The sequence below is a fragment of the Drosophila montana genome, unplaced genomic scaffold, assembly GCF_035044405.1.
Source record: "Drosophila montana isolate Dmon_TW-CO22-7 unplaced genomic scaffold, ASM3504440v1 contig_1505_1, whole genome shotgun sequence".
Taxonomy (NCBI): Eukaryota; Metazoa; Arthropoda; class Insecta; order Diptera; family Drosophilidae; genus Drosophila; species Drosophila montana.
In genome coordinates this window covers 249,158-271,440 of record NW_026996452.1, presented here as the reverse complement: position 1 = coordinate 271,440, position 22,283 = coordinate 249,158, and the positions used below count along the sequence as shown (strand labels likewise).

Genomic DNA, 22,283 nt, shown 5'->3' with positions numbered 1-22,283 from the left:
CGCCCCAGCTTTAGAATTGCAATTTGCAAAAAGAAAAAAAAGGAACTTGCAAGAACTTTATGTCCACTCAATGCCCAAATGATGCGTTGTGCATTTTAATAATCGAAATTTTTGGCATTTTATTAAATTGTTTTTCCCTTTGTATTAAAATTGTGTAAATTACAATACAAACATAATGTATAAAGCGTACAACACATATGCATAAAATAAAACGAAAATCGATTGTCAGGTTCCAAAAATGGTTGCATACTTTTGAGCGCAGCCGAAAATGCAGGTGCTACAGTCGCGTTCCATACATTAGACCAAGTGCGAATAACAATTACAGGTTTTGTTGGCAACGGTCAAGGTCATTTTTATTGGTCATTGTGCTCATTGTGGTTTGTTTATCTTATGTTGTTGAGAGTTTTCCTGTTGCCAGCCGATATCCTTGAATTCGTATATGTTTTGTCTACATTGCAAGGAGAAAAGTGCAAGAATATATTTAAAAAAGGTTTAAATACTAATTAAGAATCCAAAAAAGTGTACCAAAATGCGTTTCATATGAACTAGAAATTTACACTTCCTTGACTTTCTTGTTTATTAGAACTGTCTGCTTATATGGTAATCTATTTGTTTTAAAGTTCAGTAGCTTTTAGAAACTAGTTGTCACCGATAGTGAAACCGGCAGGTGCTAATAAAGCTAGAGCTAAATATTTAATTTCTAATAGTTAGTTGCAATCCATTAAAATCCAGTTTTATGGAACCTGTTTCCTTTAAGCTATAGCTAGAATTAAAAAGAGAGAACAAAAAATTGTATAATGTGTCGCCAGCTCTTTATTTATTTGCACTTAAGGTCTCACGTAGTGACTCGACTGTTTATTCATTATAAGTATTTTTGTAATAATTAAGTAAATACTTTTGGTAATTTCTTGGAAACATTGTTCTGAAAGTGTTGATAAATGTTTTGTTTTAATATGCCATAGCCATTGGCAGTTAGAACAAAGCCGTCTAATTATTTAAATAACAATGCGAGTACTTTAGACAAAGGCTTGAAAAATGTTTTCCTGTACCATTTACTATTCATCTATTTGCTCTGGGTCTCCTCTTTAAGTATTTCTCACTATTGTCGTATGGTTTTTGGTATGCGGGCACTCGTACACGAACTCGCATTTATTATGTGCTGGAATCGACTTTAGTTTTGCGTGGATGGGCACTTGCCCGCTCTCCTCCCCACTTGTCACGGCCATTGTAAACAGTTTAAGATCGGCGACAGTCAAAGATCAGACAGTGCAAAGTTAAACTTGTGCGCTTCCCCCTGAGTTGATCGTTTAATTTGTTTACCAAAATATAATATATGAAGAATCTATTTATTTATAACCAGCCCACATATCTGAATACCAGAACTTAAATGTAACTCTGAACTATGTTAACGAACACAAATATTTATCGTTACATACAGAACAGAAACTGGTTACGATAGGCAGCTGGAAAAAACCTTAGAGAATAATTTGTTATATTCATATTAGAAACGGCAATTTATTAAATTATATAATTATATTGTGCTTAACTATGTTATTGAATCTGAGCTTTATCTTACTTCTTTTTAATGTTTTCTACACATGACTTTGGCACAGAAATAGAAATAGTTGAAAGATGATAAAAGATTACAAATTATAGATATTCAATTTGTTTGGTCAGGGTGCTCTTGTGGTTACTTGTGCTGAGGTCAGTTGCTTATAGGGAAGGTTGTTCTGTTGGACAGTTGTCAATTGCGGGGTGTTTGTTGAGCCGTGACTGAACAGATTCAACAAACTATTATATATACATATGTTGACCGTTAATTGCAACGGAGAATCTCCAAACTTAATGATTTGCACTTTGACACATATCAAGAAAAAATTTAGAAAAATAATTAACATTTTATTCTAAACGAGTTGAAGACAGAAATTTACAGTCCATTACGAAAATTGAATAGCTTAATTACTAGTTATGCCAATCGGCAAATGAGAATACAAAACAAACGAAAACAAGAGTGCTCTAGGCGAGGAGCGCGACTATAAGATACCCTGTACCTAGCTGTCTAACGTTGATGTTTATTGTTCGATTCTCATGGCATTTGAATGTGCGTAAGTACCACATATATAGACTAAACCTTTCGAGTGGTTACATAAGCGCAATATACCCTGTCATTCTTAATTGATACAGGGTATAAGACAATAATCATAATTTTGGTAGACGCCGCAGCACAGAATCACGTGAAGACTCCAGCTGAAGAGTGAGGCGGAAAAGAGACCTTTAGACACCTTTACTAAACACCAGTTAGCAGTCAGTAAGTCACTTAGTCATTCAGTCAGTCACTCTGTCGCCGTCGCCGTCGCCGTCGCAGTCGACGTCGCTGCTAGCGGAGAGCTGGGCTTTGCATTGAGCCGTCTCCTCTTTGAAGGGGGCTTTAAAATCAAGCCGCGACGATGCCAACGTTCACAGTTGTCGTTCTCAGCTGCGCGTTGTTGGTCGTCGGTCGCGAATCGAGTTGCATAAATTACATAATTATTGCTTATTTGTTAATAATATTGTGATTGTTGTTGTGCGCAGCGTGTCGTGTGTTAATTGTTTCTATTTTCGTATTACTAACAAATTAAAATGCTGAAATATTTGTGCATTGTGGCTGCTCTCATGCAGCTGATCTGCTTTACACAGGCCGAATCGCGTAAGTTCTGAAACGATCCAAATTTTGATACAGGCTAAGAATTCAAGTGTACGAAAGCTCAGATAATTACATATTAATATGTATAATATGTGACGAGCTAAAGGGAAATAAGTGTCTAATCTCTGATTCTCTTTCAACTTGATTGAGCAACAAACAATTTAGTATATACATTATATAGTATATCTTATTTGAAATGAGATAAATAAGATTGTTGGCTGCAGTTTCCTCATAGATATAGAAGTTGTTAAAATTTGTGCTTTTTCGCATTATAAGATTATTTTTTTTTTACTTGACTTGTAAAGATCAATTATTTTTAACATATAACAACATGTTAAGCATGAACTTTTATCAATACTAAAAGTTCTAATATTCATGTCATATAGATTGTGTCTATATTCATTTAAAAAACTGCACGCGTACAGCTCAGTTTGTATGAAGTAAACAGTAAAGTGCATTGTGATCTTTGCTAAGCACCTTTCTATAGCCAAAAAAAAAAAGTCCCATTCCATTAGTAAAGATAGACAAGTGGGCTAATTAGCTTGAAAAATGTGGGTGTGCACAAGACGAGTTAACGATATTTGCAATTAACATTTACAGCTCTTCACATCTGTCTATAGTTTTAATGCAAAAGTCAAATGTCAAGTGAAGCGCAAATCGATCTTAAATATTATGTACATTTTGTGTGGTTTACAGCTAAGCGTGTGTTAATTGCCTGAAGCGACACCGTTTGCGGTACAAAAACTCGGGCAGGGGTACAATGTGAAGAAAAGCTCAGACAAAAATAAAAGACATACTTCCGCATCCACAAAAGACGCATTGAAAATTCAAACTATGAACCAAATCCATATTTAATGAACGCAACTTAAACACAAAAATAAATAAAACAAAGCATTTCGTTCAAGTTTCCGTTGAATAACCTTCAACTTGAATTTTATGCTGAGCTGCAGTCGCGCCGCTAATGATCAGCAGCTGAATATAAACCATATTTAATGATATAGCAATGATCTGTGACGGTCGTGCAGCACATAATATCACATTATATAATGGCAGACAGGTTCTTGAGCGTTGCATTTTAAAGACCTTGGCTTCGCGGCCTTGCCGGAGATCTCGCACTTGGTCTTGGCCAGGCCCGAACATGAATTTAAGTTGGCCGATTCTGGCCAGAGTCGTTGAACTCTACACGAATTGAAAACATAAACGGAAACTGAAATCGAAATTGATTTTTGTTTAAACAACTAAGTGACCAATATTTTAATGCTTCTTCTTGTTTGCTCAACAGCTGCGTACATTAAACAATGCCGTCGCGACGATCCCAAGCTCGTGGACTGCTTCAGTGCTGCCCTGGAGCACCTGAAGCCCTATCTGGCCAGCGGCATACCAGAGATAGAGGTGGGTAACCCTTCGGCCTGTACCATGTGGCATGCCCCATGCGCATATTTGCATTGCCAAACGAGTTGCAGTTGCATAAGGCACAACATGGCAAATGCCAAATGCGGCGCTTGCGCAACATTTCGCCAGTTGCCAGTTTCATGTGGCAGCTGCCACTCAAGTGCGGAAATTGTTTGTCTCGATTCGTTTTGCGATTGCAACAATTGTGGCACATTCATCGACTTTTCCTAACTGCCTCTCCCTCTTCTTTGCAGCTGCCGTCCGTGGAGCCCTTCAAGATGGACACGCTGGCCCTACAGCTGACCGAAGGACCGCAGGGCTATAAGATAACGCTGAAGAACATGGAGGCCTTTGGCGCCAGCAACTATGAGGTGAAATCGTTAAAGCTCGGCGAGAATGGCGGTGAGCCCTTCAAGGCGCGCATTTTCATGCCAAAGCTGAAGATCGAGGCCAACTACACCAGCGCCGGCGTCCTGCTGATTATACCCGCCTCTGGCGGTGGCGATTTCCATGCCGTATTCAATGGCGTCACCGCCGATCTGACCGGCAAGACGTCCGCACGCGGCAAGTACTTGCACGTGGACTCGCTCAGCATAGTCCTGGATGTGGACAAGGTTACCATGAGCATCTCGCGCGCCTTCAACAACAATCGTATTCTGCGTAAGTGGCATTTAGATGCATCCTTAAAAGCTCTTATATTTCTAAACATTTTCTGTTATATTTTTAGTGGAGGCTACCAATCTCTTCCTGCGTGACAACTCACAAATTGTCCTGGAGGCAATGCAGGCGCAGCTCCAGAAGAAGTTGGCCAACGAATTTGGCAAACTGGCCAATCAACTGCTTAAGCACGTTCCTATCGACCAGTTCTACGAGAATTAGTCAACCTATGATAAGGACTCTTAACTTTAAGTTTGGTTTTTAATTAATTGTAAAATACTAGTTATTGCTATGAACAAAGTATTAAACAATTTCCTTACATACTGTAAACAACTGACTTTTCTCATCTGCCCTCTATATTTCCCTTCTTGGGGGTACGGGTCAAACGGGTTTGCAATCGGAACAAAACTGCTAACTAGGCTGGGTTCGCGAAATTTTACCATAAATTCAGCTGAAATACCAGGCAAACAGAAATGCACAGCAGGTAAACAAGCGATTTTCAAATGAAAATGTTAAGCTGCTGTTAACTTACATGCCTGCTACATCGACTGTTAAGTCGGCTGTTAAGGCGCAATTTCAAAATTCAGCTAAAATACCAGGCGAACAGGAATGCACAGCAGGTAGACAAAAACTCAGCGGAGAAAAAATGTGTTGCATACACTCAAGGGACACCGTTGGCAGCCGTTGGCTGGCCACATTTGAACAAAAATTTGGCTGAAATACCAGGCGAACAGAAATGCCCAGCAGGTAGACAATCGATTTTCAAATGAAAATGTTAAGCTGCTGTTAACTTACATGCCTGCTACATTGACTGTTAGGCTGTTAGGGGGGCATTTGCGAAATTGAGCTAAAACACCAGGCGAACAGAAATGCACAGACGGTCACCAATATTTTTTCGAATGAAAAATTTAGTTGCATACGCGCAAGGTTCGGAAATGTTAGGCTGCTGTTGACTAACATTAATGTTAGCTAGGCAGCGGTTAAGCAGCAGCCGCTGCTAATGTTACAGGGGTGCAGCAAATACGGCTGTTAAGAATCTTAAAACTTAAATATCTCCGCTATTTTTCGTCCGATATAGGAGGGATACACCTCTTTCGACTCGTACGGACTAGGAACTTACGAATAAGCAATCCAAAAGACGAAAGTCGTGTAAGCAGCTGAAAAAAATATAAAATAAAAGATCCGCCTGGTCGTTTTTTTAATGTTTCTTTTTATTAAATATGTAGAAGTATTTAGTTTTACAATTGTTCATCTTTAGTTATGTTCGTACACCTATGTACATACGAGTGGCTAATTAGGTTTTCCTTTTCATTTAATTGAATTCGAGTTGTTTTTGGGTGTTGTTGTTGTGGCATTAATGGGGGCATTAAAAATAAGTAGAAAGCAACAACCAATCCTAAGTCGTTCGGTTCTAGTATTGGTCGAAAGTGCTCCAAATCTGCAGTTGGAGTAAGTGTAAGTAATAATCACTAACTATTTATAGCTAGGCAACATTTAATAAAATGCTAACTAAAAATGTGAATTACATATAAATTAAAAAAAAAAAAATTCGTAAACTGCAATTTTTGAGAAAATTAAATTATTTGCCCAACAAGAGGTTAAATGGCCAACATGCAAATCCAAAGATGTTATTTTGGTTTTTGTAAAACTAGGAATAAAGCTAATCAAAATGGAACTATTCTTGCCAAGTGTGCAATTATACCTTTCACTTACCCCCCAATTGCAAACATATATGCCTTGTACGAGTACTCTGTATATACAGTTTTATATATGGAGCTGTGTTGCTGATTTAGCTGTTGTTTCTCTACAAGTTTGTTGTTGTAATGCATTGTTATCATATTCCTATTTCATATCGAGAATTGCTCATCCAGAACAAGTTTCAAGTAAAAATCTATATAGTTATACATACATTTCATTTCTACAATGGAAAAATTCTACTATTTGAAATTATTTGTTGGGGGTTATTTTTGTATTATTTGTGAATTCGTTATGTATATCTTTTTGTTATGCTTTTAGTATTAATTTTGGTTTTTCTTTTTTATTATTTTAGTGAATTTTGATAATGGGTAATTTTGTTAAAATGTTCGGCCTGGAAAAAGTGCAGCTTGCCAAGGCTTATAAAAAAATATGTCCGTTTACTTACTGGCTCATATAAAAGTTGATCATTCTTGGGTATATCATTATATGTATGTCATAGACAGCTAGACTGTTTATATAAAAAATGCGCCGTATAAAATGCCTCAAACTTTGCGCTGTCTTTTGGTTTTTTCATCTAGTTTTGGTTTTGTTGGAATGGTTATAGGTTAGTTTTATATATATATATATATATATATATATATATATTATATATAGTATGCTATCCATTAAATGTATGCCATATTAATATGAATTTTGATTTCAGATTTGTTGTCATCGCAGCCTTCTATTGAAGCCAATTGGTTGGAACTTGAACGTGAACATGAATGAGTTTAAAAACCGTGATAGAACAGAAGAACAATTGGAACAACCAATCGAATTTTGGAATTAAAACGATTCCATTTCCGCTACAAAATAAATTGTGTTCATTTTTTTTTTATTTTTTCTCACAATGAAATAAGCATTAAATATAATTTGTATAATAAACATAAGAATTGTTTTCTCCATTGTAATGCATAATTAAATCAAATGCTCGAGAGCTCGAATGCTATCCACGAATTTGTTAATTGTTTTCGATTTTTGTTTTTCTTTATATATAGACTCGTACGTAACTTGTGCCGATTGCGCGCTGTTTACAAAACTAAAGGTTCCTCGGTGTGTATGTATGTATGTGTGTGTTTGTGGTGTGTCTGTGTGTGTGTGTGTGTGTAACTAAAAAATATAATTATTTATGCTTTATAAGTATGTACGTGTATGTATGTATAATATAAATTTATATATATATTTATATGTATAATTTATAGTTCTTACTTGACATCTGCCTTATAGCGTTTGCCTGTCCGTCCTCCCATGCTCACATCCTTGCTATCATTCTATGCTTTTTACACAAATTACAAATGGGTTTTTCCGTTTTTTTTTTCAGTGTATGCTTTAGCTAAGTCCTTAGCTTAGTTTACAATCTTTAGCTGTCGAAAAATTTTACAAATTTCTGCTGCTCGCATGTATAGTATATATATAATGTATATTTCTTTAGGATTTAGTTTAAATATGGTAATATTATTATTCAACGCCAGTTTAGTATGCACTTGTATTCGAGTGGCTAAATAAAATATACAATTTAAAAAGTTTGTTATTTTCGTCTGCTTTTTGGCAGATTTGAAATTTGTGTTTGCGTTTTGCGAATCTAGCGGCCTCGTGGGTGCCTTTCGAACTACCAGCAAAGTATTTTAATATAAAAACCAATTTCAGACAAATCCTTTTTACTTTGTGTTCCTTTTTAAACTACACTTTGCTTAAGTCATAGATGTTTCTTTGTGTATGCATTTTTATATAAGTTACAATTGTTAACATTTGTTTTCTTTTTGCATTTAATTTTGTAAATTGTTTTTTGTCGGTTTACTCGAAAGTGTTTCACATGCGTGCAAAATGTTTTTACTGTAAAAACTAGCAATATATTTCTATATATATAAAGAGTATATGTATACATATACACATATTTTAATATTCATGTAGATAGCGCTAGTTGCGTTTGAAATTTCACTGTCCTGCTGGTTCTTCTTCTTCTTCTTTAATCTCTACACACATTTTATTTTACATATACAAATACATCGTATATCATATATAAGTATTTAAAATCTGCTTTGACTGCAAGTCATAATCGAGTGTAATACATATATAAATATGCACATATATACTTGCCTGTGTGTGTGTGTGTCTGGGTGTTTAATAAAGGAGCTTGTCTTAGGCTAACTACTACAGCTATGCAGCTTAACGCGTGTGTAAGTGTGTGTGAGTGTGTGTGAGTGTGTGTTATACAATACTTCTTTAACTATGCAGAACTTGAGAATCTAAATACAGAGTTTTTGTTGAATTATGAATTATGTAAACTAAAATTAATCAGTGCATTGCGCTCTGTAGACAGGCAGTTGATTAGTAAATAACTAAAAAAAATATAAATAATCAAAATATACCCAAAAATACACAACTATAATACGAAAATTATTGCTGCGCCAACGCTTGAAATGCGCTCGGGGCATATGCATGCTCTGTGTGTGTGTGTGTGTGTGTGTATGTTTGGGAGTGTGTGTGGAGAGTGTATGGGTATAGTCTGAAATTTACACAAAATTACATATGCTCAATGCTGGATTTTCATATATATACAAAAACACGTGTGTGAAAAAAAATATGTGTTAAACAATTTTAGTTTGCATTACAAATTTTGTGTGTTTAAAGAGCAAAACCGACAAAAAATAAACAAGTTAAATAAAATTATGCACAAATTAAGAATTTAAATTCGTTTTTCAGTGTCGAATAAGGCGTCGAGAAATATTCTAAATGTATATATCAAAATGTACAAAAATTCTGACTTTTTACAACATGTTTGAGTGTGTGTGTGTGTTACATACATACAATACAAGCTTGGCAATTTACAAGTGTGTGTGCGTGTCGGCGTGTGTGTGTGTGTGTATTAGCACAACGAATGCATTTCAAGCTGCGCAGTTTATATATCTTTAAAAAAATTAAAATACAACTAAAACAGCGAGCGTCAACATGGCTGCTGCCAGTGGCTGCACAACTGTAAGCAGATAGCGCGTAAGCAGTGCAATCGTGTAGCACTGCTTGCATGCACACTGCTTTCCGCACAGCAGCCGCGAGAGCTCAGCACGTGACGAGTTTTTACATAGAGAGAAATATTTATAATAATATTATTATTTATATGCATTATAAGAAAGGTGGGCTAACTAACAATGACTTAAAAGTGGATTTCGAATATATTTGCATTTATGGTATTAATTAATTTGTTTTACATTTGTAGGTTCTGGTTGAGAGTGAATTGCTTGTTAAAAAAATATATCTATATATCTTTGAAAAATCGTTATAACTAAAAGAAACTTAAAAGAGAAATCATAAATCAGTAATCAGTTAAATCTTAGTGGCTAAACAGAAAAAGAGTTCGTTTCGACGGCCCGAAGAAGCGCGTTTCTACAATTCTATATATATAAATACAATGCGTGTATATGTGTGTGTGTGTGAATGTGTGTCTGTGTGAGTGTGTGTGTGGGGGGCGCTTAAAACGAAACAATTTACAAAATACAAATATGAATGTATATATATATATATAGTTTGTATATAGACATATGTATAGAGCATGCTTTAATTGCTAAAATGCATGCGTATTTTCTTTATATGTGTATATATATATATATGTAAATGTATGTGAGTGTGTGTCTTCTTTGAATTTGGGTATGTGTGTGTGTTTTTTTTTTTAACAATATTTTGTTTTTGTTTACAAGCAATTTACAAACAAATGTTCGATTAAAATTAATGAGAATTTTACAAAACAGTTTTGAATTTTACAAGTGAACAAATTGACAAAAAAATAAATTTAATAATTATTACATTGTTTTACATGGTTTCAGTTTTAGTTTTTTTTTTTGTTTGTTTGTTTTTTTTTTTGTACAAAATTTTACATAGCGCAAAAGCGACGTGAAATTGTTGCAAAACGCAACGCTAAAGAGTTCATAATTGTGTGTGTGTGTGTGTGTGTGTGTTGGTGTGCGTGAGTGTGTTGGTGTGTGTGTGTGCTGCTGGCTTTTATATAACGAAGTTCTTTACACATATTGAATTTGTTTGCTCTTTAGCCTACATGCTACATTTAAGTTGTTCATTATGTTGTATTGTATATTTTATAATATTTATATATATATATATATTTATATGTATATGTTTGAAATGGTTGCAGTTAAATTCTATGCTTACTTTCTTCTTCTTCATGTGCTCTTCAATCTGTTCTGTTTCGCAACGGAACGTCACGCGCTTTTGTTTAAATAATCAAATTTACAGTCGACTTGCTTAAACATTTACAAATTATTTTGTTTTTCTTTTTTTTTTCTTGAAAAGTTGTTACATCGATAATGTACGCAGACATGATTTTCTTTTGTTTTTCCATTTTCTTTGCTCGATTTTTTATTTCGATAGCTTTTCTTTTCACACATTTTCTGTGACGCAACATTTACAAATAAAAAAAAAATTGATCGCGCAGAATTTCGCGCACTTGTTGCTTTTATCGAGTTTGTGTTTCTCTCAGTGTATGCTTGTGTGTGTGTCAGTGTGTGTTAGTATTACGCACTTTACAAAAGCGTTTAACGATCATATTTTGATTCTTTTTTTTTGTGTTTTGTTACAATTGAATATACAATTTATCGATTGCTCCACAAGTTGGAGTCGATCTCCGCGAGCCGTTCGTGGGCTGAGTTTAAATCATTTTTGTTTTGTTGTGTGTCTGCAGTTTTGTTCTTGTTCTGCGTTGTGTTTATAAATAAATTACATTAGATTTATTTTTATAATTATTAGTATTATTATTATTATGTATATTTTTTTTATAATATTTATAGTAAGCATTCGCTTTGCTTTTACTGCTCTCCTCATATTCCTTTTCCTTCATCCAAATACTAAAAACTAAAATTCGATAGCGCGCCTCGCAATTCGCCACTTTACAACACTCCATTGGCTGTTGTGGGTGGCCCGATGGGACCGAGCCCGCCGACCACCACAGTGCCGGACGACTCCGAGCTGGCTGGCGATGTGGGCTCGGCCATCGAGATGCCGCCATTCTCCTGCACGGCACAAATGCTGGGCGATGCAATGCTGTTGGTGGTGGTTGTGGTAACTGCGCCGGCGGCCACCATCGACGTGGATGAGGGCGCGCCACTCGCTCCGGTTCCGGCTGCAGCGCTGTTTGCTGTGGTTGTGGTTGCTGTGCTGGCCCCGCTGGCGATGCCAGCGCTGGCCGTGGCAGCGGCTATGGGATTGGTTATCTTCATGTAGTACTTCTCCAGCTTGGCATTAATGTGCTTGCCGTAAGTGTATTTGCGCAAGGCGGCCATGTGGGGTCGTATCTTGGTCATCAGCTTCTTCAGCTGCGTCGGCTCCGAGACGTCAATCATCTTCTGCACCACATAGTTGGCATACTGATCCTTCATCATGACGTGCAAGGCACTGCAGGGTGGGAGAGATACAGAGAGTTGACATTCCAATTGATTGATAGGGTTTTCTATTTCGGATACTCACTTGTCATTAAATGTGCACACCTCATCGATGAGGCCGGTGCGCTCGCCGCGCGTGGCATGTGTCACACACTTCTCCACCACGTTCGAGGCGAACTTGTGCTGTGATAGCACGAGCACCTTGCCGCGCACACTATTAATCAGTATCGATTTGTCCTCCTGTTTGCCGTGCTCTGCAATATAAACGAGAAAGGGAATCGTTAACACCATCTACATTTAAAACTACGCCAAGAAATGCATTCTAGACATTTATAACATGGGCTTATCGTAAATATTTATCAGCCAGGATATTATTTTGTTTACGATTTGACCTCAAAACAGTTCTCCTTTATATTTATCTATGCAATTTTTTTTTAAATTAGTTTTTCCCTTTTAAAGTTTAATATATTGTCCTAAAAATCGAAGACATCTAAGCAAACGAAGTTCGATGTGCTCGATTCAGAAACATGTTCGAGCTGCAAATGCATATCGAATGGCTCAAATCGAACACATTTGAGTCTCAACTAGCTCGAACGAAATAATTGGTCGAGTATCAGAAACTGAACCGATTTCTACGATGAATGCCGTTTTGGTCATGGTTGGATCTCTACATTAGTTCTCTATCAAAATTGTTATTATTTAAATAAATAATTTACAAATTTGTCATCTCGAAATTGATTTGTATTTGTTCAACTCACCTAGAACATGTTGTATGACATAGTTGCCATATTGGTCTTGGATCAAGTTCTCGGTATGCTCATGCAGTTCATCCAAAATGGGCGTGGTCTGCTCGGCAGTGCAGTGCTCGAGGATGCGTTGAATGACCCGGCAGCCGTAGGGATGTGTGCTCAGCGAATAGACCTGACCCTTGAACGCATTGATGACAAATTGCAGGGCAACGGGATCGACGCATTCGATGCACTTCTGTACGACATGGTTGCCATTCTGGTCCTTGACACACTTGAGGACGTGTCCGTCCAGCTCGTGAACGATCTCCTGTTGCTGATCGGGCGAGATGCTCTCGAGCGCCTTCTGGATCACGCGACAGCCGTACATCTGGAGCGCCAGCTGCAGCACATGACCCTTGACTTGCATGCCCAGCGTGTTCTTTTGCTCCGGAGTGCCGAATTCAAAGAACTTCTGTATGACATAGTTGCCAAAGACGTCCGTCATCAGGCTGTAGGCGGCGCCCAGTATCTCATTGAAGACCATCTGCTTCTCGGCGGCTGTGGCACGTTCCAGTTTCTGTTGGATGAACCGCGAGCCGTGCTGATCCTGCGAGAACTCGACAATGTGATTGGTCAGATCGCGCAGCTGCAAGTTCGGATAGCGCTGATTTCTGAAATCCTCCAGCAGTCGTGATCTGCCCGGCTGTGGCGCACCAGCTGCACCAGCAGCGGCAGCTGCCACAGCAGCTGCGGCGGCGGCCTGCCGCGAATTCGCCACGGCAGCGGCCACGGCCGCGGGCGTGGTGCCCGGCAAGGCCAGGTGGTTCGAGAAGAGCGAACTGTTCGAGCCAAACATATTGTTGGCCGCGGCGGCAACGGCCGCTGCCGCTGACGCCGCCGGCAGACCCACTGCCATCTGCTGGCGCTGGCGCGACTCGGCACCAGGAGCACGATTGCCGCCCATCAGGCACGACTGAGCCGTCGGCGGCGGTGTCAGCGGTGCGCCCAACGGACTGGCCGAGGCGTTTACCGCCGCTGCGCCAAGCGATCCATACGCGCTCGCATTCGACATGGCGCCGGGCCACTTGGCGCGTGCTGCGGCCGCAGCTGCTGCGGCTTGGGCCACGCTGCTGTTGACCGCATTCGCGGCGGCGGCGGCGGCAACGCTGCTTGTGGTGTAGTCCATGGCCGAGGGGCTGAAGGCGGATGTGGTGCGATCGAACGAGTCGCGACGACCAGTCAACGAGTTTGTGTTCAATGCCAGGCCTGTGGAGGAGAGGAGCAGAAGAAAAATACTTAAATACTGTGTAGGATATGTAAAGCAGATAGATAAAGAGATCGTGATATAGAGAGAAAAGAGAGAGAAGAGAGCTGGAGCGGATCTTAGTAATAATACTATAAGGTCAGGTTCGAGCTTGGAATTTATATATTTAAACTAAACCGAAAGGAGGCATTATTTTATATTCGACACAAATTGGATTTTCGCTGTGAGCTGAAAGCATTTTTAATATGCGAAATGGTCACCCAGATATATTTCAGTGTTGTAAAATGCTAAAGCCCCACCAACAGCTTAACTATAACTATGCTGTTCCCATATTAAAGAACCATTAAAAAAAGGCAATTGCAATGGATGGCAGCAAAGCTGAAGCATATTTCCAACAGATTGTCCATTCGATGTCTCAATTTACTAGCTGAGCAAATCCAAGTGGGTCACTAGAAAGCGACAGAGAGATTCATTCCACAGAGAAACAGAGAGAGAGAGAGAGATAGAGCACGACTTACGGCAGAGTATGCGCTATTTTGTAATTAATCGAGTTACGGTCGGGCTAGTGTAGGGTGCTCGTAAACTTAATTGCCTACTTTTAGGGCGCAGCTGTGGCTCAGTTTGATGCGGCTCAGTAACGAGAAAGAGAGAGAGAGAGAGAGAGGAAGAGGGGCAGAGATAGAGCTGCCCACTTACATGTTTAACTAGCGGGGAGTAAGTGTAGTACTCGTAATGTCAACCATTAAGGAAGCACATATGCGCTCCAAGAGTCACATAGCAAAGCTCTGGGGATATGTAAAAGGATATAGAGAGAAAGAGAGAGAGACACACACACACATATACTCAGGGGAGACGCTTTAAGCTCATATAACAACAGAAGCAAGAGTAGATGGTGGCGGTGGGAGTGCTGCCGACTTGATGGATGCTGTAATATGTCACTGGCATTGATTTGCAGAGCAGAGGAGCAGAGCTAGAGGGAATGCCCAGGGGCAGAATTTATAGGCTGAGTGAAAAAAGTGAAAGTTTTGCGCCTGCAAGAATGCAATCCCGTTTACAACCGACAACTTACAACTTGAGCCGCGGCGCAGGCAACTTTGCGTCCTAATGAATTCATTGCCTGTCGTCTGTTGCACATGCCCCAAAAAGTATGCAGCAGTAAATGCCTGCGGCAAACCATGCAACACGCAACTTTGCCATGCGGCGCCTGGAGCAAGGCGGCAACTGCGAAAATTAATTGCTCAAATTTCTATAAATTTGCCCTTGGCGTGGACTTTAAAAGAGCCATAAAAATAGCAAGCGGCAGCGATTGCCGCCTCCTAATGAAAGGCATACGTTTATATTTATATATATATATATATATATATATATATATATATTTAGCTATAAAGTTCAGCAAGTTTTGCAGTCTAAATGAGGCGCTAGAGAATTACAAAGATTATATCTAAAATGGCGTGAAAATTGGTAAAGTTTAAGAACTTGCGCTATAAGGAGTTAATCAAGCGGATATTAGAAGCTAGAAATATAATTATATTTGTTTAACAGTGTTTTCCAAATAATTCAGTGTTGGAGAAGGGCGTAGACGTGAAGTGAGTGCTATACAGTGTTGTAAGTTGTGCTAATTAAGGCCAAGGTTTTATTTGCTATGTTATCCTTGCATCAGTTAAATGTAATGTTCTGAAATATCAGTGCTGTAATTGTCTAATGACATCCTGAATTAATTTGCGAAAAGCTCAAAACATATTTCAACAAAATTGTTTTGAATGACAAGTGAATTTTTAGTCAATTATATACAATGTTGTAAAATTTCAATACAAATCCTTATTCACTATTAAAACTCGACAATTTAAACAACCTCTTAAATGCTTTCTCATTTTCGCGTTTTCTCCTTTTGCTTTTCTGCATTTCAAGACGATATTCTAATTACAGCAACAAGAAGCGAGTGAAGAAAATGTAAATTCCATAGTGTTGCCATGCAGCCAGTGTTGTAAAATACAATGCTTAATAAATGACATCAACATTTGAGCGAACCGCCGACGCGTCTGGCACAAACTTTTAATTTCTGCATTTAAATTGCATCTAATTTGGCGCACTTCAGAGACGCGACTGCTAAATTCCATTTCAAATGCAGGCAATGAACATGCCAGGGCAGCAGTAAAGGGGATCAGGGGGGGGGGGGGGTTGTGTTGGTTAAAAGGCGGGTTGGAATGGATTATGTAGTACAAACAATTTGCGTCAATGAAAGTGTCGAGTGGGCGGCCAGTAAAAGAGGGTGAACCAGGCAGGAGGTGGGAGCCGGAGTGAACACCTATCCTGGCTGGATGTTTGCCAGTCTCTGTTTATTTTATTTGCTCTGCCCCTGCCCCGCCCCCGTTCAGTATTTGGTGTGCTGCGTGGCAGTTGCAACAATTTAAAAGGGAATTATTCATGCAATTTGCGTGCGTGGGAGTGCCAGGAGAGACAGAAATTGGGATGGGAGAGGAAGAGACAGGCAAGTCGAGTATCGGCAGTCGAAAACAGTCGTAATAATTAAGAGCGGCAACTACCTATCTTCTGCAGTCGCCCCCCCCCTTGGACCACAGTCACACCATCTAATGCTTTGGGCTATGTCTGACACGGCTCGCTGCCTTCCCCACTCCCACACTTACACACTCCCCCATCCGTCTATCTCTCTGGTGGGCGAGTGTGTTGCCTTTGCAAGGACACTTTGCCAAATGAAACTGCAGCATGCCACACACATATGTTGGGGGCATTAAAAAGACGCCCCCGTTTATTGCAGGCGACATTTTGTGGTTTATGCACACGTTCCACATATGAGCAGAGACAGATGCCACCTCATAGACACGCCCACATCCACCAGATGCCGCTGCTCAGCCTAATGTAATCATTTTATGAATTATAAATGCACACACGTGTGCCGACACACACACACATTCACACGCAGGCCATAAAAAAGAAAACGCATTAAATAAAATGTCTTGAGTTATTAAAATGCCCGGAAACTATTGTAAGTGCGGACGACTAAGGAGCTGGCAAGTTTGTAAACATCCTGAAGTATGCTATGAAAAAAGGCACAAAACAGTGTTGAGCGCGAGCTACACAAAAATGTAATTAGTGTTGGAAAAGAGCGCATAAAAATGTAAGCTGAGTTGTGGCATGTGAAGCTGTTATTCAACGAAACAATTTGAATGCTTCTCGAGCGATATCATTTTATCCAACAGAGCTGGAACAATAGGACAAAGAGTGTACTCCAAATATATATGTATACACATATATATATATATATAATAGTTATGGAGCAAATCCTCTCAAATCTAGTATGTATCACAGCTGCATATGAATTTATAAACGACGATACGCTAACAGATCTGTTGTCATCTCTATCGGCAGTACAAAAAAGCTTGGGTGTTCGCTCTAGGCAGCTTTCACTGTATGTAGAGTTCACAGAAGCTTTCAATACGATCAAGTTTTCAGCTGACTTTTACTCATTTATTTGTAGTGCTCGATAGATGAATATTCTAGCAATCGATAAGAAAGTCGCTGGTTCGAATCCACGGCTAGTTCAATACATTTACAGTTCAATCTTTAACCCTCGGCTAAGTTTAACTGACTTAAGTGTGTCACACGTGCGTCACACCCCCACTTCTGGACGCCCCCGACGCCATCCTTCTGCGTACCATTCTGTGGCGCCTGACAATCAGTCAAAAATCAATTAAGTCCATTTGTCATTGCGCTCTTCTTGACATGTATTGGATCCCAACCAGTCCAATTCAAACCAAATCAAACCCAGCCGATTGCGAATTGTATCTCAGCACGTGTCTCGAGCCGCTGCTCTTAAGCATCCCACACAGCCACACAGTACACACATCACGCTCACACACACCCACACAGACACACCCACACACACACCCGCGCAAACATACACAGATGCTGCAGCACAACTCAATTGCAATTAGCACTAAAGCAAGTGAGTCGCTTCTCAATTTCATAGCTTCCTCCCTCCACCCGCAGCATCCTCTTACGAAATGGCAGGCTCGTTTACCGAGTAAACCCACGCCCCCCGCCTTGTAGCTCGCACAAATCCTCCACTCATTACCGTAGTGCTGCAATCGATGCGCCAAGACAACAATTGTAAGCCTCATAGCCAAGTCACGAGTCACAGGCACAGGCACAGCCAAGGGCTTGGCATTCGCCCCCTTTAACCAGCCCTGCCACAAGCCTTCCCCACACCCTTAAAGCCCAAAGCCACGTTCTGCTGCCTGGACTCCTGGCCTGCGTGCAATGTCAAAAAGCTTTTTAATGGAGATTATATTGTTTTAAGTGGCTGCGCAGCGGCTCAACCCAACCCAGCCCCCTTTTGAGCCTGTGCCCAGACAAGCTGCAATTACAAACGTTAATGCGCACACACATATGAAACACAGGGGAGGGGAGGGGGAGGGCAGGGAGGTAAAGCGCACACAACTTGACTTTGCAACCGCCAAACCATTTGGCCGTGCCTTGCAACAATGAGGAGGGCCGGCGAACGGGCGGGGGCGCGGATTGTGCACAGTTGTCGGAAGGGCTTCGCCGGGCTGACTTTGGGTTTGCCTTTGCCTCTTTCCATTTGCCTGGCAGCCTGGCCATGCCCACAAATTATTATGTACACCTTTCACATGTTGGCAACATGTGATTGCATTTGGGGGAAAGTGAAAGCCAGCAACAACAGCAACAACAACAGCAACACAAGAGACAAAGCCAATGCCAAAACCACTTTACGTAAACTCTCGCTTGCATGCTCCTTTCCGCTCACCCCCCCCCCCCCCCCCCACACTCTTACCCACTCTCGTGTGTTGCACAGGGCGCACATTGTTGCTGCTGGTGTTGTTATTGTTATCCTTGTTGTTGTTATCCTGCCTGCTGCTGGCTTTTGTGCAAATGAATTCGTTTATTTTGTAAAATGTCAATTGCTGTTGGGCCACAGACGAGCTGCAGCAGCATCTGGAATTGCGTGGCGCGCGGGTGGTCGAGGAGGGAGCGAGTGGCAAGGAAGCAATGGCAGCTTGTGAATGATTTTGTGCCACATGCAGCAGCAGCAACAGCAGCAACTTGTTTGACACTTGCCGCAAAGGCGAACAGCTACTGTATGTAGCATTGCGAGAGGGAGGTGGAGAGAGAGAGAGAGAGAGGGGTAGACTAGGCGACTGCTGCACTTTGCGCTTAATGAAATTCCCAATGACGTGTACAACATGGCGTATGCGTAACGCTGTTATGTAAGCGACACGCTCCAAACACAATTGGATAGACACAAGCATTAGTTAAAGTAAATGCAATTTAGTAAAGTATTATAAATAATTAAGCATGCGGAATAGCTATACATATAACAGAAAAGCTAGTCCTGACTGAATGGTGATCAAGCTGAAACAGAAGCTACGCCTTTTAGCAGAAACTGAGCACTAAGACGAAGCCATGGAATATTTGAAAAAGGGTCGTCAAAGTTTGTATGAAAACCATCAACAACAACGCAGCCCAATAAGTGTGCTTTACAAAAGTGCCATCAAGCGCTTGCGTGTCTTAAATGTCTGAGCGTCGAACTAGCAAGCGAAAAGTTGCCGGTTCAAACTCCACACTAATTAAAAATTTTGATATTTGTTTGTTTAATTTGATTTTAGTGATTATAGATGATCACATGGTATTTTTTAGTATGCATATGGATGACATTTACGTAGCTGCAAGGCAAGCTTTTATAGGAGGAATTAAGAGAAAGAGAGACCAATTAATAGAGACAGGAGCAACAAAATACTATTATTCATTAAATACCTAAATCAGTTACAGCAATTACAGGGTATTTTTCTATATCAGGCCGCACAACCCAATTTTCATAGGCTCGATAACATAAATGGGTTTCGCTAAGATATCTGGTAGAAAACCAGAAAGTCTGACATATGCCAACTTGCATCCAAACTGAGAGCTAAGATTGCCTATTGACTCGGCTTTAAAAGCCGATAAAGTTTATATGCACATACTTCGTGACACGCATTATAATGCCCACTTGCCTGCTTATTACAGGGTATACCGCATGCATAATAAGTGAGAATTGTAGTCATACGTCAAGGGAGATGCGTCAGCGAAATACGGAAACACAAGAAAAAAGAACATTTCGGGGAAAAATGAGGAAAATTCTTCATTAAACGTCCTACATGAAGGAAAATTAATTAACGAATTAATGTGCAAGTTGAGCCATTAACCGGTTAAGTGAGTTAACGGTGGCAAATGTCGAAAATGTGTTTGCAGCAAACGGGGAATTGAGAAATGGAAATTGGAATTCAAAATGGAGTTTTAATTTTCCCCCGCTCATTAAGCACCATTCCGCGTGGTCAAATTGATTTTTCCTTCAACTCGCAATGCGCTCGCTTCGTAGCCAATAATTCAATAAACGCTTAAATGCCGCGACTCTCAAGTTTGTGCAACACAAATATCGTCGAGCTGAATTTGTGGGCGCCACAATGCCGGGTAACATTATCCGAATAAAAAAACTATTCTACAGCTGGAAAATTATAACTTTTCATTGCTTCGACCGAGCAACATTTTCAGCAGCTTTTGTATAATAGAATATGCCAGGAGAGAGTCGGGGCGAAGGCGGAGTTGTGGCAGCGCCTGCAGACAGTCACAAAATGGTTTGTTGGAGCGCAAAAGGGGTGGTGGTTGGTGGGTGGTGGGTGGTGGGTGTCTATGTACAAAATGCTATACGAGTAAACTCCTGCGAAAGTGTAAACTTTCATTGCCTGACTGCCGTTATTAATTATAATTTGAAATTCTATAAATTTACAACAATTGCCAGCAACAGCAGCAGCAACAAAGCCAACAACAACAACAACAACAACAACAACAACAACAACAACAACAACAACAACAACAACAACAACAACAACAACAACAACACACAACAACAACAACAACAACAAATACAAATATAGCTTTTTGCAGAGGCCGTCAACTTTTTGCGTTGCCAAGTTTCAAGCTTCTGGTTACCAAGCCACGCCCCCGCCGCCGCCCACGGCCCACCCCAACAACAGACCCAATTCCTTTAGCTCATATTGCAAATGTTATTTTTGAGCACAAAAACTAAACAGAAAATACACTCAACACTTGCACACACACACGGACACACACAAGCACACGTACACTCACACAGATATATATATATATATGTATACAAGAGTGTTGCGCGTGTTGTGTTTATGCCCTGTTAGTTTACATGAATTCAGAATACATAAACATAGTTGCTACCAAAAAATAAGTAAGAGTGCGCTCTACTTGAAAGTGCTCGACTAGGGGATACCCTGCACCCTAACTAGAATAGCTTGACTGAAAAATATATATATGAGTTATAAAGGTCAGTAGAGAGAGAGAGCGGGAGGGAGAGAGAGGAAAAGAGAGAGAGAGAAAGGGGAGAGAGAGAGGGAGAAAGAGACATACACATATCGATAAACGATAACAATATGCAAAATGGGACTTGTCTAATTGCGCAATAAGCCTAAACACGATATTCGCACACATAAACGAATGTTTTGTATCATTTGTAAAGTGAAGTTTCTTTATGGCGCTTTACAGTCAAGTCGAGCACTTTCACCGACACACATTTACACACACACATACACACTCTTATATTGCATGATTCAGTCGACGGCTGACAGAGTTAGTTGCATGGTAAGGATAACACACACGTTGTTGCAGCTCCAGTTGTTGTTGTTGTTGTTGTTGTTGTTGTTAGTGCTACTGTTGCAGCATTTGGGCAATAATAACATTTTGCGTGCTTGCATGCGATTGCTTTCAGTCTGTTTTCTTTTTCTGTTATTGTTTTCCCTCCTCTTTTTTTAGTGTGCATTAGATATTTATGAAAAGCAAGAAAATCTACTGACAAAAACAGTTGGCGTTTCGCTAATTTGGTCTCTGGGACAGCACAAACTGTTCTTCATGCCCTGTAAAGCAGGCTTTACTAAAGCTTATAGATATGTGGATCAGTAGATACAGTTAAATGGGGCTTATGATAAGCGAAAGGTGCAAGAAATAGTCAGGTCGAGTCTACAGTATCTATCAGTCTATCAGTATTAATAATTAATTATTTTAAATGGATTAGCCTGAAGGGCCTGAGAGCCCTTCACTTAAATAGCATCAATATTTAAAGCTCACGCCTCTGTGCCGTTTTTTGAGATATCCCCCAAATCCCTTACAATATAATCCATAGATATTGTAAACTAGACAATCGAAAGAGTTATCATTTCTATCCTTAAACCTTTTTTTCGCCAATTGTGATCTCTATTTTTATCACTTATTTTGCCACTCAACTAATATGCCTCACAATAGCATGTGTAGCGCGCACACACAGACACGCAAAATAATAGAAATGAAATTTGAAATTATAAATTGCATTATATTGTTATGGCATGAATAATATGCTGACA

General features: G+C 39.9%; 2 protein-coding genes and 1 long non-coding RNA gene across 10 annotated transcripts in view; 1 reads left to right on the top strand and 2 right to left on the bottom strand.

Moving 5' to 3' along the window:
- Positions 1-208: 208 nt before the first annotated feature.
- On the bottom strand, positions 209-1,010 carry LOC135435447 (uncharacterized). Its single transcript, XR_010437375.1, has 3 exons — positions 840-1,010; positions 526-763; positions 209-448 (listed from the first exon to the last, which is right to left on the bottom strand). It is a non-coding gene; the product is annotated as an uncharacterized LOC135435447 (long non-coding RNA).
- Positions 1,011-2,480: 1,470 nt separating this feature from the next.
- Jhbp1 (Juvenile hormone binding protein 1) lies at positions 2,481-5,065 on the top strand. Its single transcript, XM_064692472.1, has 4 exons — positions 2,481-2,686; positions 3,966-4,075; positions 4,330-4,735; positions 4,803-5,065. Exons 1-4 carry the CDS (start codon positions 2,620-2,622, stop codon positions 4,952-4,954), a joined length of 735 nt encoding a protein of 244 aa, XP_064548542.1. The 5' UTR covers positions 2,481-2,619; the 3' UTR covers positions 4,955-5,065.
- Positions 5,066-9,620: 4,555 nt separating this feature from the next.
- Positions 9,621-22,283, bottom strand: part of pum (pumilio) — a 228,671-nt gene continuing 216,008 nt past the window's right edge. For all 8 annotated transcript variants that reach the window (XM_064696664.1, XM_064696671.1, XM_064696679.1 and 5 more), the window contains 3 exons: positions 12,612-13,847; positions 11,939-12,107; positions 9,621-11,866 (listed from right to left, as the gene is read on the bottom strand). In XM_064696664.1, coding sequence (XP_064552734.1) covers positions 11,362-11,866; positions 11,939-12,107; positions 12,612-13,847 — 1,910 coding nt within the window. In that variant the 3' untranslated portion in view covers positions 9,621-11,361. The remainder of the gene's footprint in view (positions 11,867-11,938; positions 12,108-12,611; positions 13,848-22,283) is intronic.

Coding starts and splice junctions, on each gene's coding strand:
- Jhbp1 (XM_064692472.1), top strand. CDS start 2,620: ATGCTGAAATATTTGTGCATTGTGGCTGCTCTCATGCAGCTGATCTGC. Junction 2,687..3,965: donor CTTTACACAGGCCGAATCGC/GTAAGTTCTGAA, acceptor TTTGCTCAACAG/CTGCGTACATTAAACAATGC. Junction 4,736..4,802: donor CAACAACAATCGTATTCTGC/GTAAGTGGCATT, acceptor TTATATTTTTAG/TGGAGGCTACCAATCTCTTC.